Source organism: Diorhabda sublineata, chromosome 6 (genome assembly GCF_026230105.1).
Source record: "Diorhabda sublineata isolate icDioSubl1.1 chromosome 6, icDioSubl1.1, whole genome shotgun sequence".
NCBI classification, from domain to species: Eukaryota; Metazoa; Arthropoda; class Insecta; order Coleoptera; family Chrysomelidae; genus Diorhabda; species Diorhabda sublineata.
The window spans coordinates 21179553-21199784 of record NC_079479.1 but is presented as its reverse complement, the minus strand read 5'-3'; the positions used below and the strand labels follow the sequence as shown (position 1 = coordinate 21199784).

The 20232-nt window shown below is 32.0% G+C and overlaps 1 protein-coding gene across 1 annotated transcript; it reads right to left on the bottom strand.

The window, feature by feature from the left end:
• Positions 1 to 11325: 11325 nt before the first annotated feature.
• LOC130445851 (uncharacterized) lies at positions 11326 to 11673 on the bottom strand. The gene has a single exon (XM_056781738.1). It carries the CDS (start codon positions 11671 to 11673, stop codon positions 11326 to 11328), a length of 348 nt encoding a protein of 115 aa, XP_056637716.1.
• Between the last annotated feature and the right edge of the window lie 8559 nt (positions 11674 to 20232).

Here is a 20232-nt window from a genome sequence, read left to right as displayed (position 1 = left end):
ATGGGTGCCATGTTTCAATTTGTTTGTGTTTGTCTGATGCGTAAAGTTTGGCAATAATGATTATGGAAAAAAGTTAACAACGAGTTTGCTAAACTAAAATTTTGTATTTCTAATGGAATATCGGTTACGGAATCTTTGAAAATATTACAGTATTTTGTTGAGTCTAGTTTATCGCAAGCGCAAGAGTTTGAGTGGTACAAAGCATTTAGTGAAGGCCTTATGCAAATCGGCCATCCACATTTGTTAACAATAATCGACATCCAAGAGAAAACAGAGATTCTCAACATCTCCTGTGGATTGACTCAACATATTTTTGTTAATGTTTTGAATATGAATCAGGACACGACTAAACTCGTACCACAAAATCTATATCTTTTGTAAAAAATAACGACGATTAGGGGTCAGAAAAGAGATGCTTAACAAGCTAGCTGAGGTTAAATTTCACTAAGAATCTAGATATAGGCGCTTCAAAAATGCCACAGTTTGGTTAAAAAAGAATTCGTTCTGCAGAGCAAAATGTTCAATAAGGGGTACTACTTGATCGTTATGAGTCGTATTCAAGAGAAAACTGGTCGGTAACGACCGGTTTTGTGCATAGAGAATTTATCGATATTCACCACGTTCATGTCACATTCCACCATAATTGAGACTGGTTTTTGGCCAAACACGGGACTGTAGCCAGATTTCGCTTACTGGGATTTTTGCCTATTTCAGAAACTCAAAAATCTGCTTCAGGGATCGCGCCATGAATCTATTGAAGCTATAAAAAGTAGTTGACTTTATGGAAGACCTTCCCAACCAAGAAAAGTGTATGGAGTATTAGGTAAGTATTGTGATGAAAAGAGCCTGTTTTAAAGACGACAATAAAAATTTGTATCTAAATACTTGAAAATATGCCACTACATTTACTGTAGGGGACAATACTATCGGATTCTGGAATGCCTACATAACTTACAGAGTCTGGGGCCATTGCTAAGAATTTTTTTAAAATTTGAGTCACCATAACAAACTTTCCGCTCTCTGCATACTAGGCAGTTAGATACACGAATGTAATATACAAGTTTCTGGTTTTTACAAGAAACAACAAACCCCTAAATATGTGAAAATTAGTTTACAAATTAAGGGCTAAGGGTTATTTTCAACTTGAATCTAAGAATGTATCATGGTCTATTATTTTGGAAATGAGGTTTCTTTGCGCGAGAGTTTCACATTTTTCGGGAAATAGTAAACGAGTATACAAGACAAAAGAGAGACTGGCTGTCCGTTAATTGTCTTCATCATATTATGTCAGATAAATTAATAGTGAAATTGTAACGTACCATTCGACTTGTTACGTATGTCTTCCAATATTTTGAATATTAATTTGTTCACGTACTGCGGCTTAGTAGTTACTTCGGATTTATTTATTCTAACATTTGAGAATTTGAAGAAATTTCAACCTCCCAATCCATTCGCATAATTCAATAAAACTCCAATTTTTTGCTTAAATGTTTTCTATCTATCTACCAGGGTTGCTACTTAAGTTATATATGGCAACACCGATATGAACACGTCAAATCTGACATCGCCAGTAGGACATTTTTATTGGTAAACGTACTTGGAACGTGTTGTTATAAGACTGATATTTGAGTTGTTTACAGATACTTCCAACATTCATCTTGTGCATAAAATGGAATTAAATCGCGAATTTTTGATTGATTTGATGATTCTCTATAACTTTCGCCGAGGATTAAACCAACAACAGAATGACGAGCAACGCGGTACGACTTTTTACCTTGTTTTAATAATCCCATTTGAATAAAATCGTTATCCATCATAAATTTATAACAGAGAAATATATTTTTAACCACATATTTCAGAGCGGTTCAGGACCCTTTGCTTAAGTTTGAGTTGGATAGTTTTGTTTCCAAAATTTATTCAAAAACCTTCTCAATACGTTCAATCATATCCTAAGCTTGATTCATTTCAAATTTTCCATCGTGTTTTTTCAAGTCTAAACTTTTCTATTGATTTACTTTCCTTTTATTCCGATATGTTTGTGGTTTGTGATTTTATCTAATGTCAGTGATTTGAAATCGAAATCTACATCATTAGCCGACACATTTCGATTGATTTTCAATTTTAATATACATACTATAAATAACAATAATAGTCATGAGCGAAAGTAAAAATTTCATAAATGAAGAACTTGTGCCCACCAACGCAAAATATTAATAATATATTACCGTCATGACTTATTAAAATTACAGTAATAACGTTTGGTTAATATTTGCACTGTAATATTAAATATTGTGTATAAATTATCGTGTAGGTAATAATAAGGTTTGAGACCATTAAATTTCATAAAGCAAAACTGAGATCTTGATGCACGACGTACCTACTAAATGAAGGTAATCTGAAATAAGGTATCCTTGTGAAGGCATCTCTTTATTTTGTCTACATCATCATTTAAAGAGGTGGAGTTTCGGTTGGTGGTCGATTTATTTATCCAACTATTAACTCTAGTTTAAATTAGTTTACTCACAAATTTATCTTTATAAAATCTATTTGTGGAAACTATTAAGCAGAAAACGTATCAGTATATAAGAATCGTACCTACAGGGTGTTTTATAAAAACTCTTAGGAATTAAAATAATGGTACATTACATGAATAGATCTTAGAAAATCGGACAGCTTACCAGACAAGGAGACCGGTGCATCTTGGCTTAAAAAGAACTTAATTGCTAACAATCTTGAAGGAGCTGGATGCATTTTCGTATGTTATTCAGATACATCAACAATTACATCCTCGAGATTATCGCAATATAATAGAATACTCCGCCAGACGAAACACATTTTTATTTGTCGGACTATGTAAATCGTCGCACAAATTGGTTTCTGGGCTTTTCCAGATCAGATGAGTTTCAAGTAGGTTTTTACATTGTGAAAACGTGATTTTTCGGTGTGCAGTTTCGAGATAGAGTATCATTGGTCCGTACTTTATTGGAGAGAATGGTGGGCAAGTCACATTTAAGCAACAGATTGAATGTGACTTGTGTGACGCAGAGGTACATACAAATTTCAACAAACTTTATCATGATCTTAGTCAATTTGACATTTCCGGCAGATTCATTTCACGATTTATTGACTTCCCATACTCCAGACCTCTGCAGTTTTTAAACGGCAATCCATCGATTAAATAAAAAATGTCTTTAGAGCCTTCTTCCCGGACCTAATTCAACCCTTATTCCGTAATATGATTAAAAACCCGGAACAACTATATGAAGTCTGTTTTGAGCGAGGAGGAGCATTTTAGAACGTTTAATGGAGTGTCAATAATATGTATTTCTAAAAACAATAGAATAATTACAAGTTCAGTACTGTTTATTTCGAGCTAAATTTGATCACATTTGCTCAGAAAAATTATTCATGCTTCGAATTAGTCGAGGACAATTAGTATAAATGATATGTAGTTAAGTTTGGAGAATTAAACATATTATACAGGGTGTCCTACGACGAATTAAAACTATCTGTATATTGCAAAATACTTATAGTAAAATCATGAAAATTTCTACGTTTGGATTTTCGGATACAATCTTTTTAACTAGAGTATTTTCAAAGATGGCCAATTTTCGAAATCGACTGTAACTTTGTTGTTTTTAATAGAAAACCCTGTATATTAATAGATTTATGAAATCTACTTAAAATTTTAGCATATTCTTGTCTAATAACTTTTTTCGAAAAATGCATACTTTTTGAGTTATTAATTTTTTTGTAAAAAAATTGACCATTGCGGACCCTTATAAATTATTTGATTTTGACCCGTTGATACAAGGTAAATATGGCAAAGTTGTTACAAGAATATGTGCTTTCTTTGAAAGTAAGATATCCAGATAGACCACGATCGAAACAGCACATTGTTAAAAGAATACATAACAATTTGAAGCTATTCGGTTCATTTTAAGCAAAAGTTGAACGAATCAAACCGTTTGAGACAATAGTAAAATATTCTACAAAATTTTTTGGAAAATTAAAAGCCAAATTAAAATAGTCTGATGTTTTAAAGTAAATGTTCAAAGTTGCTTCCTTGAACTTCAATGCATTTTTCAACCCTTCTCAGTACGACTTCATTCGTCGCACGCCTTATCATCTCAGAAAGGGAATTGAAGGAATTTCGAATTTTTAATTCACAATCTTCTCTAGTGTTAAGGCTTGTGAGAAAACCTCTTGCTTTATGTGACCCTATATAAAAAAATCTAAGGGCGTCATATCGGGAGAACGAGGTGGCCACCGAAAAAGGACTATTATTTGCTAACCCCCTGTCTTCAAATTGCTCTTCTAAAAATATATTTATGACGATTGAATTGTGAGCAGGAGCACTGTCATGAATAAAAAAAGTTTGTTTAATTCGTCTGATGGCCAACGGTCTAAATAATTTTGTTTGAAATTTCTTAAAATATCAATATCACCTAAAAATAAAACAAAAAACATTTAAAATACAAAAACAGTGTCTTTTACATTATTAATTGAGAATAAATTAATTGATTGTGGTTCCTAACTATTCAAATTCCCATCGTAAAAATGAAGCACAAAAGACATTGAACTGCCACCAATCTTGAAAAGCACGTTCTTTGATTAAATAGAGAGAATTTTGACTCCGATAATGGGAACGTGTCTATTAAATAATCCATTTTTCGTGTTTTTCGATTCGTCTCACCAAATTATATTTTTTTAAAAATCTTCGTCTTCTGGCATTTTATTATTATAAATTCAGCAAACTCTACTCGTTTAATAAAATCTTTAGGTATAGGGATGAATTTTATGTTTTCGTAAAATACAGTGAATCGACGATTTGCTTACTCCAAGATCTCTTACGGCAACACGTATTGATGCTTTAAAGAATACATAAAAAATTAATACAATAATAATTTAAAACCTCAAATATCTCGGAAACGACTAAAAGTTGGAATAAGATTAGTAAATACAATTTGATTTGATTTTTTTACAGACCTTGATCAGATAAAGAAAAATACTTTTTTATTTTTGTAGGGCTTGTATCAACGGATCAAAATAAAATTTAGACCACACCTGCATCTCTAAAAAATCACAGAAAACATTTAATATCTGGATAACCGTAAGATTTAGTTATATATTTTACCACTGAATGTATTAAAATAGAAAAAACCGGGTGATTCTATTTAAAAAAAATGAAGAAATTTGATATTTATGAAGTTAAACTTTGAACACACACATATACCATTGCTCATGCCCTTTAAAAATAATAATAAGGCAGTAGAAAGTATAGTAAAGACTTCAGTAAACACGTTAAGATGTGTTTGGTGATTAAGATTATTCATTAGTGGTAAACGTTCTAATAATTCATTATGTTAACTGGGATACCAAAAAACTCAATAGAAATTTGATGCAGTTGACAACAAGGTAACTATTATAAGGAACATTGCAGAACTCCTAAAACTTTTTACCACGAGGTATCAATGGTAGGAACGAATGCGGCTTCTTTAGGTTATCTAGACTCGTTACAATATATTGTCATTTCATTATGGCAAAGATATTTATATTAAATCACAAAAAAGTCGTGTCACTTTGTAAATATTTGCTTTTTCTACTATTAATTTGTCTGTTTATGAAAATAGTGTCTATAAAGATGCTATTTTTGTCTTCTTCAGTTAATCTTGCGTCCCTACTACCTTATCTATCTATTCCTACTGCTAATCCGTAGTGTAAATCAATAGTGGATTATGATTGCGGAAATGTTAAACGAATACTATTAATTTCATATAGGTACTTATTTCTATAGTTAGTATGCTCAGAATTACGAATAGACTGAACAGCCACCAGAAACTCTAAAAAATGCTAGCGATAGGAGAATCAAATACAGAAAACCAATGACAAATCGTCGATCATGTGATAATTTGGATAAAATTATTTATGCTGCTCCAGTTGAAGGCTAAGGAAGAGACGCCTCAAATATTTCGATATATTGGTTATAGGGTAGACGGACAAAGCGAACATCCAAGGCAAAGCGAATAGTTATCTTAGATTATAGAAATAGACATTTATGTTTACTTAAAAATATATCAGCTCAGCAATTTAAGTATTTTGATGTTTTTCCAATATTTATAATTATAGTTTCTCAGATATAGTTTCAAAATTTATCTGGTTGGGCAAAGTAGTACCTAATTATTAAAAAATATTTCACAATAACATTATGTTTTTTGTTTATTTTAGATGGTTAATAAATATAAAAAGAAATTCAATTAAGGCTCATTGGATCCTAATGGAATTCAAACGGCTATAAATTTATGCAATGCAGAAAAGTCAATAAAGAGCACAGTCAAAAATTATGGGCTACCCGTAGAGTGTGTTGCTCCTAAACTCGATCGATTCCGCTCTGTTTTCACTGAAGACGGAGAAGCAGGAGGTAGAATTAATAACAAATCTTAAGGACCTTGATAGCTTTCACTTATGCAAAGAAAAACAATTGAAAATACTTAACTTTCGAGCGATTGGAGTTAAAAATTCTCAAAAAAGTAACACAGTGGCCCAGAGACCCAAATAGTTATTACACCTAGAACCAGCTATCAAAACTCTCCTGACCCAGAACCTGGGTGTTCAACTTCTCAATGCAGCTACCAAGATTAAAAAAAATAAAAAAAATCTGTAGAAGGTAAAATACCAAAGAATATCAGAAAATTTAAGGATATTTTATGTTTTTTTTTATAGCTCAATGTACAGGTTTCTTCACGACGAGCTGAATCGATATGCATATGGGACTTGGACTAGTGTTCTGAAAATCTGCTTGTATCAGTTTTTCCAAATGCTCGTTTCAGCTAAAATAATTTCAGTTTTCTGAAACTTGCGGTTATACCGGAAGTGGACCCACCCTTTGTTATTCTAAACAGAATGCTATGGTTTTTATAAAATTTTTGGAATCTACGCAAAATTTCGATATAACACTTACAGCTTTCAAAATCTGTGAAATCCTTAACAAAAATTTATATAGGGTGTTCAGAAAGTGGTGCCGAATTTCGCTATCTAAAAACTTCGAAAACTTAATTTTTTCAAATCGCAACCCCTTGTTTTTCTCTCTACCATTGGATTCTACGATTCGAATTAAGGAGACTTCGTAACTAAATTCATATATCTCAAATTAACTTGAGAAATCTGAAAGTTTCATAGGTTTTAATTGTCATTGCCGATGGAGAACAACGAATAACAAAAGTTAACGTATCAAAAATTGAAATACTTTAGTCAATTAAAAAATATTTAAAAACACTACACTAAGAGGAGAAGAACAAAACTAAAAATTAACTAAAGTAATTGTTCTAAATGGTTCCCCTAACTTCCAAACATTTAAGGATTCTTCTTAAAAACTCGTGCTGAGTGGCGTTTCGAATTTCTTGTGGTGAAAGAGTTAGAAATGCATTCCGAACTCTTTCCTAACAGTCTTCTTTCGTAGTTAGCGGCGAAGCATACACGATATCTTTTATACGACCCCAAAGAAAAAAAATAATCGGGTGATATCAGGTGAACAGGGAGGCCATTGGTACGGTCCATCGTTTGCTATCCAAGATGTAAGTGTTATTTGACCAAATCTCAAAAATATTAGATCTGACTCACTTAAACTTAGAAATATAATTTTTTCAGTGGAGGGGGGTTGCATGTGTCCAAAAATTTCGAAATTTGAATTAATTTAAAAATGGTGGACTTTAGGCATATTATGCCTAATATAAAGTTATATTGAAATTCTTCGTAGATTCAAAAAATTTCATAAAAACCATAGCAATCCGTTAAAAATAACGAAGTTTGGGTATATTTCCGGTATAACCGGAAATTTCAGAAAACTGAAATTAATTTAGCTGAAACGAGCATTTCGGAAAAAGCATGCAAGCAAATTTTCAGAACACTATTCGCAGTACTTTCCCATATACATATCGATTCAGCTCGTCGTGAAGAACCCTGTATATTGAAGGAGACGAAATCCAATTTAAAACAGGATTCGAGGTGACATGGTCACCGTTAGAGTCTCGAAGAGTGTTACGCTTTTAAACGTACTATAGAGAAGAGGTCTGGGCAAAGTAAATAATTTCCCATTTTTTATTATTTCAGTTACGTTTGATCTTTTTTATCATTCAAAAGAACTGATTATGTTATTTGTTGGAGCCATTGATAAAGATTGATTGGAACACTTCGCATTAACATTTTTCTTTTATACTATTTCTACTGAAGTCATATATATCTTAAGAAATTCACTTTGCCCGGCCTTCCCTACTCATGAATATACAAAAAAGTCTTACTCTTATCGACAAAAATATTTGTTATCGGTATAACCATAAATTGAAACCAAAGTTGAAAGGAATCAGAAATGCTCGGTTTGAAGAATATGATTCAAAATTCTCCATTTGGAAATTTGGATGCCAATTAAGAATATCAAAAAAGATATCCGGACTACAAATAAAAAAAATAAATATGAGACATCAACTACCACCGGAAAAAGCACTGTACTTAACCACAGTTTCTTATAAAGAAATAAACCAAGACATAAAACAAAGCCTATCACTTTTAACAGAAACAGGAGATACCATATACAAGCTGTAACACAATAAGAAGTAAAATAATACAAGAAATTATGAAAAAAAAAATTGAAAAATATCAGATAATCATAGGAACTCATCCAAACCCACTATTGATAAAACAGTTAGTATCGAGTCACAACTAATATTTAAAAAACCTTGGCCAATCGGTCTAACATGAAGAAGTACATTGCTTGTTGTAAACCTCAAAATGATAACACAGCTGCTTGAGATCCTAGTGATTGTTAATAAAATATATGAAAAAAACGTAATATGTAGAATCAGTTAGGTCTAAAACCAACTTAGCTAAATTTCATAAAAAGAATATCTCAAAATGTTTGTACAACGAAATTTAACGGTTTAGTCATATGAAATAATCAGGAAAACAGATCAATTAAAATAAGAAAGTGAATATTTTGATATTCAGTAAAGACCGAATTCAGGACCCCCGCTTAAAAAACTATAAGATGAAATGTAACATGTGGTTCATTATGGTAGATGCGAACCAAATTCATTTGTAATGTCATATCAAAATATTTCAATATTTTACCGTTAAGTCCATATAAATAGAAGTAGACCCTGTATAAAAAGAAATACACAATTGATATTAATTTAAGCTGATAAGAAATAAGTGATAACGATTGTTTTGTGTTTCCTTTGAATTTTTTATTTTTGTTGGAAGTATAAATTTGAATTTCGTGTAAGATATTCAGGTACGTGCAGCTGCTTTGAATTTCTGGGTTAAATCACTTTATTACGCTATTATTGAATCACAAAACCTCGTAATTCCAATCTAGATCGACGTTATTTGCTTGCACGTGTGTATTTTTGCCCTTTCAAACGATAACATTTGTGGGTTTTCTAGTAGAACAGAGTTTAATGATAGTGAGATTATCTTTCATGGAGGTCCGGGTAGCTACCGTTTCCTTGTAAAGACTTCGTTCGATATCATCCAAAGGCAACGGCAACGCGGACTCTCTACGAACCCACTCTCTCGTATGTTACCATCTATACTGGGGATCGCATATTTTTCGTCGGCACACAGCGTTCAGAAGAGCGAGGCCATATATTGAGCCTGGTGCTTTTAATAAACAAACTGTCTTGGCAGCTTTCTGCCAATATGGCTTTTCCACATAGTTCGGTGTTGTTTAATGCTTTATTTCACGTTGTGTTGAATTAAGGCATACTTTCTACGTTAAATGTAGTTTTCGGTTTATAATGAGATCGTATTTTGTTCATTATTTTACGATCCACCCATTTGTTATATCGATAATTACAACGGCTCGTAATTTTGAATATATCTTCATATTATTAGATGTTCTGATTCATTGTGTTCCTCTGTAAAGCTTTTAATTTCAATACCATACCATAATAAAACAATTTAGTTATAAAAGTACGTTAATCCTTGCTCCTTCGCCATTTTCTCTGAAAAATATATAAAATATGTTTTTAATGTTTTTAATTTTAGGTCTAAGTTTCAAAATAATATTTTCATTATCTAAAACCATACTTTGAAAATGGATGTAAATAAGGTTTCTTGATGTAAATCAATATTTATAATCTTATTGATACGACATGGTCGTATAAAAGTTTGTTAGTATTATAATTACTGATTAATGATTATTGAAAAGAAATGTAATATTGTTATTTACCTCAATGGAATCATGACAATTTACTTCTTCTTTTTCTCTTAGTTTCTCTTGCCCTCTACCTTGGCAGTATATATTAATGTTTAAATAATGATTTCAGAAAAATTTAGAATGGTGAAATCATAGAATTGACATAGAATGACAGTTATAGCAACAGCTATAAGAACTTTTATTTGATATTGTTTTAAAAATACGAAGAGTTTAAATTGAAAAATTATATATTTAGAAAATAAAATCAAAATAGAGAAATTACATATATAGAATTTGATTATTTAAATTGTAATAATTCACTAAATAGTGTTTATACCTATACTTCATAATTAAAAAAAGGACTATTTCTGAAATATATAACGATAAGTGAATTGGGAGAAGATATTAGAAGAACTATGAGATGTGTTATCAAAATTTATAAATATAATAGCAATTTTCTTTCAATAACAGATCCCTGTTAAAAACAGAAAAAAATATCTAGTAAGATGTGATGTGATTAAAGGGGGAAAACAAAAGAAGGTAGTCGTCAAGATTTTGGAGAGAACGGGGCGTTGTAGAGAAATTATTAAAGGAATTATTCAGTCGAATTTTGAGACTAGAATTATAACATCTATGCCTGCTCATTACCAAAACTCGAATTCACATTTACCGAGGTTGCCAGGTATGGGTTAACTATTATTTTGCGGAACGTATGAATCGTGATTAGGGTTTTTTGATGTTTTCAAGTCAATGGTTCACTAATGTTACGTAATGATATTTCTGAAATTCAAAAATTTTTGTATTTAAAGATCTGTTGTAAAGACGACGCATTGCGCTTAATCGACTTACTAGAAGTAACTAGTGACAATTCAGTTTACCAATATTAATAAAACTAGATGATAGAACTCGACAGGAATGGGAACCAAATCAGGATAATGATAATAGTAGCTTAGTTTCATTTTATAATTTACTTGAATTCTTAAAAACTGCGGAGAAAACAATCTATCGATACTAGAAAAGTTACGTGTAACCACCAGACCATTATCAATATGCATTAAGATAGTGTTGTAATATTTGGGACACGTAGCTAGAAAACTTCTTCTTCTTCTACTTCTTGGAGATCTGTCAATCTATTAATTGTGAAGCTGCATCTGCATCTTTTCCTGAGAAGTGGATTGCCAACTATCTTTCCACCTTTTAGGTAGTCTCCCGGGAGGCCTTGAGCCGGGCGGGTCGTTTTCTAGGACTATTCTCGGAAGTCTGGTCTCGTCCATCCGTCTTACATGGTTGTACCCCTGCCTCTTACGTTGTCTTCCCCATCTCACAATGTCTTGTATCCCGCATTGCTCTTTGACATCTGTATTTCTTACTCTGTCTCTTCTTGTTTTCCCCACTATTGTTCTCAATGTTTTCATCTCGGCCAACCTCAGCATTTGTTTCGTCTTGTTGGTGTCCTCGCGTGTTTCCGTGCCGTACGTCATGATGGGTCTGATACAAGTCTTGTAGATTCTAATTTTGCTATTTTTGCGCATGTACGGGTTGGACCAGACTATATCTCGTAGGTATCCTGATACTGCGGATGCTTTGTTAATTTGGCTTCTGAGGTCTTTAACTGGGTCGTTGGTACTTGATATGTCTATGCCCAGATATCTGAATTGCATAACTTGTTCTGTGGGATTTGTCCTCCACCACCAGCTAGAAAACGAGATGACAATATAGACAGGCTTATAGTAATGGTTGAAGTACAGGCAAAAAGAAGTAGAGGCCGACCGCCTGTGAGATAGTCAGATCAAATCAAATGAGTTATAGACCAACACATTCACGTATCGTCACACAAGGCTGAATATTGAGAAATATGGAAGGGAATAGAAAAATTCTAATCAGGTCACGACACTCATAAGGAAATTCATAAGAGATTCTTGATTGAATGCTTATCAACATTTTGCTTGAAAATATTCACGTACTTCTCTTCTTCCATAAGTCAGTAAATCAAATGGCTCCTCACTCTTTTCAATATGCGCAAAATATCTACCACAGCTTAAAAAAGAATATCCTGATACCTGAAAGGTAATTTTTCTTCTCAGGGATAAATTTGCTCTGATACCTTTCAATCAGTTTATACAAAAGGATAAGAAGGAATATTTAACAGAGTGGGTTTTAAATTGGTTTATAAATCCAATAACACATGGTGAGTGGTATATTATTAGCTGTGGTGATTGTGAAGGGAAGTATATTGGACAGACTAAGAGATCCGTTATTGTCCGGTTTAAGGAGCACATAGCTCATTTAAAATATAAATTTTCAGATGCATATGAAAGCATGGGAATTGCTTAAAATAAGAGTAGCGTTAAAAGGAGCAAAGGGCCAATTCCCTACAACCCTCTCTATAATTTAGTAGTGCAGGAATGAATATGAAGATTCCCGCGAAGTAGGTTTACCCGCTGGAATTTTCGCCGGAGAAGGTTTATTGGTGGAAAAATTTACTATACAACAGGTAATGCTAGTCATTGGGCTTTAGTTTACCTCCAGTCTCTAAAGACGATAACTTGGTTAACGAAACGCGAGTTAGAGAGTGTAATTGTGAGTGTTGGTGTAGTGGTGGTGTAAACAGTGTATTCAGTATGAATATCACCAATGGTTTCAAAAATACCAACTTACATATATGTTGATAAAAAATAGAACTTTGTTTTTGTTTGTACATATCAAATTTGTTCTCGAGATTTGTATTCTAGGTTTTGCAGGTATCATTCCAAAGATAGTAAAAATATTGAAATAGAATAGGTAATTTATTGCAAAATTAGAAAGGATATATTTGAAACTAGTGATATTCATGTTTTGGTAATCATGTAATGTACTGAATTATTATATCAGCTCGTTCAGGATTTTTTATTGTTACCTATATATTGCAATTAATTCCTTCTTCTCAGTTTACTATGACATGTGATATGAAATTCACCAGATTATGCTTTTTAGTATTTTCCATATCTTCCAGCACTCATAAGTCGCCTAAATAAAGGAAGACGTTTTCCCTTGCGCCCTCGGCTTAAAGGTAAACGGCGCCTTTTATTATCGAACGAAAATTACGATTTTTATGTATATGTATGTAACTCTATTATTTAAACTATATTAATGCTGTCCATTGCATTATTTTTTCCTCTTAAAATACGTATCGCTTAACTAAATAATTTGATAGAAGTAAACTTTGTTGTTGCCATTAGTGAGAATAATTTATATTTGCTGCATGGCCTACGAACTTGGTGCAACTAGTCAGCGAAATGAGCCTTCCGAAAGAAAATATTTTTTCTGTGAAGTAACTACACTCAAAAGATTTTCTCATCAACTGAGTCAGCCCTACAGTTAGGAGCAACGCCACTTACTAAATTCATAGACTTTAGACAATCGTTATTGCAATGACATTTCTGCAGATATTCAAAGTAACTACATCGTTATCAGACTATTTCCAAATGAAAAACCTTGACTTTGCTCAAGCTTGGAGACTAATAGAGTCAGCAATAGTCATACTGAAATACCTTGGAGACAGATTTAATAAAGCACTAGAAACAGTAAAGACGTTCGTTGCTAAATTTTACTAGAAGTTTGGGGCCTCCACAAAATTCGAGGATCTTAAAGATTTGTTGATTGAATCTAATTTCAAACTCAAGCGTACAATAAAAGTGAAGAAAATGGACGGAAAAAATGTAACGATGAAAGTGTTTCTCATCTCCTTAAGATGCTTTTGGGATAACGTCCTTAAATCAATATATTAAATAACGGAAAACCGTTTTGCCAAGCATAAACTGTATTTGGACTTGGCTGCCTTTGATCCTCGAAAATTTAATGAAATTGCTAGAAAATGTATTGAAAGAAGTAAGTGCATTGATTTTATCTGTTGAGAAATACATGCTTAGAAAAGAAATCATATCGCTTATGAATATTTGACCCAATATGAGCAGGATTTCAATTGAGCAAGATTAATGTACCGATAAGACTGAAAGAGGTGATAGTTCTGAAAACATTCAGGAACTTGAAAGTATGGGTGACGATTTATATCTACTATAAGATGGCGAAGATAAAGTAACCGTAGATAATGATCTTAAAGGCTTCATAGCTTGCATAGTAAAATGTAAACGTTACTATGGATTCGAAATTATTGAAGATTATGACCTGTACTCTCTTCAATTTACAGAACTGTCCAAAGTTTACATATATTAACCAAAGATTCCACTAACACACCTGCGAACGAGTATCTTCAAAGTTGAAGTTAATAAAGAGCAGATTGAGAGCAACAATGACTGATGTCAATTCAGAAGCATTTGTTCTGATGTACACGGAGAGAGGCAAGTTGACTGACATTGTCTCAAGTTTGGTTAATGACAACCTGTTTAAATCAAGTTTTGAAGAGAAAACTTTTGATCATCTAAATGAGGAGAATATTTAGTTAAATTTACAATTGTGACCTGGTACTATAATTTTTTAACAATCTAGCAGTTTTCTATAATTATTTTAACAGTGTCAATAGTTTTCCTTTTATGTTCATGAAGTTGAGTTATGAATTGTGTAAAATGTTGTTAGAAATATATTATTTGGGGTTTACATTTTCGAAAAATTGTCGATTTAGGTTTAGAAGTACCATAACTAATTTTATACATTCACACTCTTATGTGTGGGTGAGAAGGGCCTCAAAACTGGAAATGAAGATCAAGTAATTAGCCTAATGTCTATCTTCATACCTATCCTATCCTTTCGACGTACCCAGCATGGGCCTGCGACTTGAAACGTAGATACAGTGAATTGCTATTGGCAAGAACCTATGCGGAGTGCTACTTAGGATATTTTTCGTATCAGATTACTTGGGACTGACTCCCGCAACATCTTTGATGTCGCCTTCAATATAGTTTCAAGGCGTATGTCACATGGCACGTTTTATATGTCATTGGCGATGACTCTCAACACTCATTTAAGTTAAAAGTTATTTTCAAATTTTCTGAACTCTGCTTGGTTTTCATTTCAATTCCACATGTTTTGAATTTGATTATTTGATAATAATAATAAGATTTAATAATGATAAATCACAATTCAGTCTTAATAATACACAATAAAATTCTTATTAAGCGCATTTCGGATTCAAATATAGAATTATTGAGAGAATTTAATTATCCATAGTCGTGGGTGAAGGCCAAATTAATTTGCTTAGTCACGTTTAATTTATTTCTTTGCATATGAAAAGGTGACCGGAGATTTATAGAATTTTCAATAATCCCTGTAAAGAATAATTCACTTATCTATTTCTCTGAATTTCTAAATTCTATTTCAGGTAAGCTATTGATTACATAAACAAGGACAAGAAGTCATAATAAATATGAGAGGTTAAAGCAGTGTTATTTCAATTTTAAACTTGTTTATATAGTGTGATTAGTGTGATAAATTTCAGTACCTCCTTTGAACTTTAAGCTATCGATTTTAAAATTTGAGCGATTATAGCTATTATTAGTCTTCACAATTTAAAATAATTCAGAATCTTTCAGTGTGTTCCATATCAAAGTAACATTTTTTTTTCATGAAACATCGTACATTTTATAACAGATTTGGAATCAGCTTGACTTACCCATATTAATAATATAGGGTTATGATGTGTTATGCTACGTTATGCTATTGAGAAAGATATATCAATTTTCCATTAAAATCGTAACAACCTCAATACCCTGGAGTAATTAAGACAAATTCAAGAATGAAGATCTGTTGCGGCCAAAGCATTCGAATAGTAGTAAAATGTGGTAAATGATTTATTTCGTTTATTTTCATTGAATATGAATTCACAGAGTGAATCAAAATGTGACTACATTATTTTTGTCGGTTTTAAAATGAATCACCCTGTTTTTAATATGGGCATCGGAAAGATCTACCAACATACTTTTTTTAGCAAGCATGCCCTATACCTAGAATTATTACTTCATGAGATATTTCAATTTTTCTGTGCTAAACAATGTTTATGTTGATATAACTAATCTTTTAGATTTTCTTGAAACCAATTACCTTCTTCATTGGAAGAAGTACATCTTTGTGCACGTTAAAGAATTTCGTTTTTGCATGATGGTGTACCTGCCCACACTAATCAATCAGTTAATGGATAATTTCAATAAAATGAACCTATTTTTCTGGATAAAGTGTACAATATAACTCCAACAACAAGGGATGACATGATGGAGAGAATACGAAATGAATTGCGAAATATTTCTATAGAAATGCTTCGTAATGTGAGTAACTGTTTCAATTATTAACTTTCAAGCATGTATAGATGACTTTGGATAACATTTCGAACACCTATTGTGATAATCAGGAAGTGTGCATATACTGTAGTAATTGGGATAGTTTTTTAATGTTTCGTTCCTTTACACTACCAAAAGCAATGATAAATTGTCAGTTTTTTGTAAATAAATCATATAGCCAACTCACAATTGATTATTAAATGATTTCTTTTGCACAGAAAAATCAAATTATCTCAAGAGCTTATAATTTTAGGTACAGGAAATGTTTAATAGATGAATGAAAAGAATGCTGGTAGTACTTTTCGATATCCACATAATATACGGGATTCGAAACGGGGTTCATTCGAAAAAACTGAAAAAAAAATTAGTATTAGTATTTTAATTCACCCTGTATCAGATTCAATGAATATCAAGGAAATACATAATTTTCCAGAATTTTCACTATTATTCAAGTGCTTTGGTCACAACAGATCTTAATTCTGGATTTCCTCTTACATTGCACTTATTACGATTTTTATGGAAAATAGGTCATCATTTTTCAAATACCTCGTAAAACAACACAACTCATTCGATAGGGCAATGAAGCTGATTCCAAATATGCAATAAAATATAGGGTGTTTAATGTAAAAATGTAACTCTGATATGGTATACCATTCTGGGGTAAATGTGAATACTGATGATTGCTATAATTCATAAAATTTCTAAATTGATATCTCAAAGATGGCACTGGACTTAATCACACTAATCAATCACCATGTATACTAAACCTATATATTACAAGATTGAGCACGAAATTTGGCTTCGATTTTTAATCATCACATTTCGATATTGTAAGTCGTTATCAGAAGAAAAAACACAGATCATTTGAACGATTTCTCAAAATATATGGTTTTATTCTTCAATTAAACATAAAACCAATCAAATATGTTTTTTATGTGTATTTGGTTTTACTATCAAAATAACATACAAAAAGCATGGTTTTATTTTTGCTTTTGTGTTCATGAGTACTTTCTGTTAATAAACTAGTTTTCCATCATGTTTTTATTATATTGGTCTTCTCCAATATGTTCGAAGCTCATAAAGTTCGGACAAAAACAACAAGATAACTTAATTTTAATGACATCCTATAGCCCCTGGCGTCAACATATTTACGTGGTTTCCAGCATTGCTTTATACTAAAAATTCAGAAAAGTGTGCCAAATTGTTCCAACTCGCTTTTGAGTACGATTCCACAACCATAGAAAGTTTTGATCGACAAAATCTGATGCACGGACCGACAAATATCTGATTTACGGGCCAACAAAAGTACCAGCATTAGCTTTTGCTTGATACCTTTTCAAACATTTTTTCAAGTATCCGAAAGCTTCTTAAGTTTCACAGCACAACCCCTTCAGCTCCGCGATCGTAGCACCCCATCGATTGACCAATTATACCATCTGAAAGGTCAGATATCTAATAGGTCAACTTATATAAATATTTGGTCAGTTACAGTTAATATTAAAAAAATTAAATAAGTTATGATTGTCGTAACGCGCATTCTTTGGGTCAGTTTATTGAATCAGGACAGTGATCACTCATGCACAGCTCTTTACTATGAACTAGACGGAGTGGGGGATAGAAGTTTTATAATATATATAGTATAGTATTATATATTATAGTTTCATTGAGGAAGTTGTTCGAGAAAACGGTCGAAGGATGAAAAATGTTGTAAAAAAAGTATGGTTGCCACACCCTCTTTACATTCCCTGTAGTGGTTTTAGTTTATTTAAACTAAAAGGAGCATCTAACCAATCTATTCAATCTATTGTCTGTCATTCGACTTATATATTGGTCCCTTTATTCTTTACACAATGATAACTATTCGTTAATTTTATCTACATCACATAATCGTCTGATGTTTTCGCTTCTTTCTCGGTCTAGTTGTATTTTCCAGAGATCCGTCTGAAAATTTTCATATCTGTGGTCTTCAAGACTTGTTTCATTTTTGATGTTTCTGGTCTTGTTTCTTTCTGATGTATAGGTCATTATAGGTCTAATTGTCGCTTTGTAAATTCGTACCTTTGTTTCTTGTATTCCGCCATACTCCGTTCTGAAGACATCCCGTTCTAGATATTTTATCCTCTCACCACATCTTCTATGTCTCTTTTATCAACTGGTTATATCAAATCCAAAGTAAATACTAGTATTTCATTCTCTGTTGTATTATTTGATCATCTAGTTCTAATTTGTATCTAATGTTGTCATGTAAATGGTTTATTTAGCCGAGACACTCATTTTATACTATTTTTTTTGTGAGATAAGGATATTGAATAATCTTGGAAGATAATCTTTATTTTCGACATGTCGGCATAACAAAGGATTTTGATTTTTTAACCTTTGCCAAGCCACCCCTTTTTTATGATTTCATGTGGGAAATGTAGAAAACCCGTAATTTCTTTTTCTGAAATTTTAATTTTTGTTCCTTCGGCTCATTAAGACGAGAAAAAATAATCTTTGGCTGTTTAAGTGTTTTTGAAGAATGAAATGTGTCTCGCCAGAATTGGAACTTAGCGTGAATGTGGGATAAAACGTTTCCTGGAGTTTCCTTGGGAATTTTATATCATTTGGAACGTGTAAGCATTAGACAAATAATTGTTTGAGCTATGTAAATCAGTATTATTATTTTGCTGTTTACATAAATTTAATATAAATTAAATCAATGGTGAGTTAACATATTTCACTTCTTACGATAGCCCTGTCTCTAGCCTGTATATATCATCTTGCTATATTTCATCGACTTGCGCTGTTAGACTTCATATTTAACTTGGCAGGGAGTTCCGTCAGGTACCTACCTGTACACTTGTATAAAATTGAATTGTTATATACTAAGAAGTATTGTAGAACAGTTAACTGATATTGTGTTACTTGATGTGGTTTACAAAAAATAGGTACTGATGAAATTCGAATTATCTAATAAATAGTTTTGTGATAAAACAAATTTTTGCTTATTGGAATACATTGACAGAATATCACATCATATTTATTATCAAATTAACATATATCTGATTCTTAATACGTCAGGGTCCATTGGTTGTCTCTTATTTTAGTATTGGCCACTTTATATAGAACTGCTCTAATATCCAATACTTCTTTTTCACACTAAACACCTTTTTATATTATTATATATATATATTGGTAATATCCATCAAATTCATATATTCCTTTTCTTGGCCTCTTGGCTGAAGTATAATTGTGGGTGGGCCAAACGGGGATTGCGAGATTTACTAAAGCGTGTAATAATAATATGAAGCTACCTCATTCCCGGTTAAGTACATCTACCAAATATAAGCTCTATATGTAAGGCTGTGAAGAATAAAAGATCAGTTTAGTAAAAAAAAATCATCAGAATTGCTCGATTATAAATTTATTATTGTATTATTTAATTTAGAATCGATGCCGAATCAGTTGGTAATCAATTTAGGATCGCTGTAATGCACACAATTACAGATTACGAACCTATTCAGGATGCTGATTTACCGCGAACGATTTAGGGACCACCAGTAGTTCTCTATCACTCATGCGTCTCTCGTTCCTTTTGAATTTTTTCTTGTAATTTAGAGTTTAAGTTTAATAAAATGACGGTTCTTTTAAATAAATAGTAGTGATCATACCGATTCTAGGACTATATTTTTTAATTACAAATTTCTGTATTTCATTTTAAGTTTATTACATTGATTGAAAAGTTTTTTAATAAATAAATATGTAGGAGATATATTTTTGTATAATTTTTTAGAG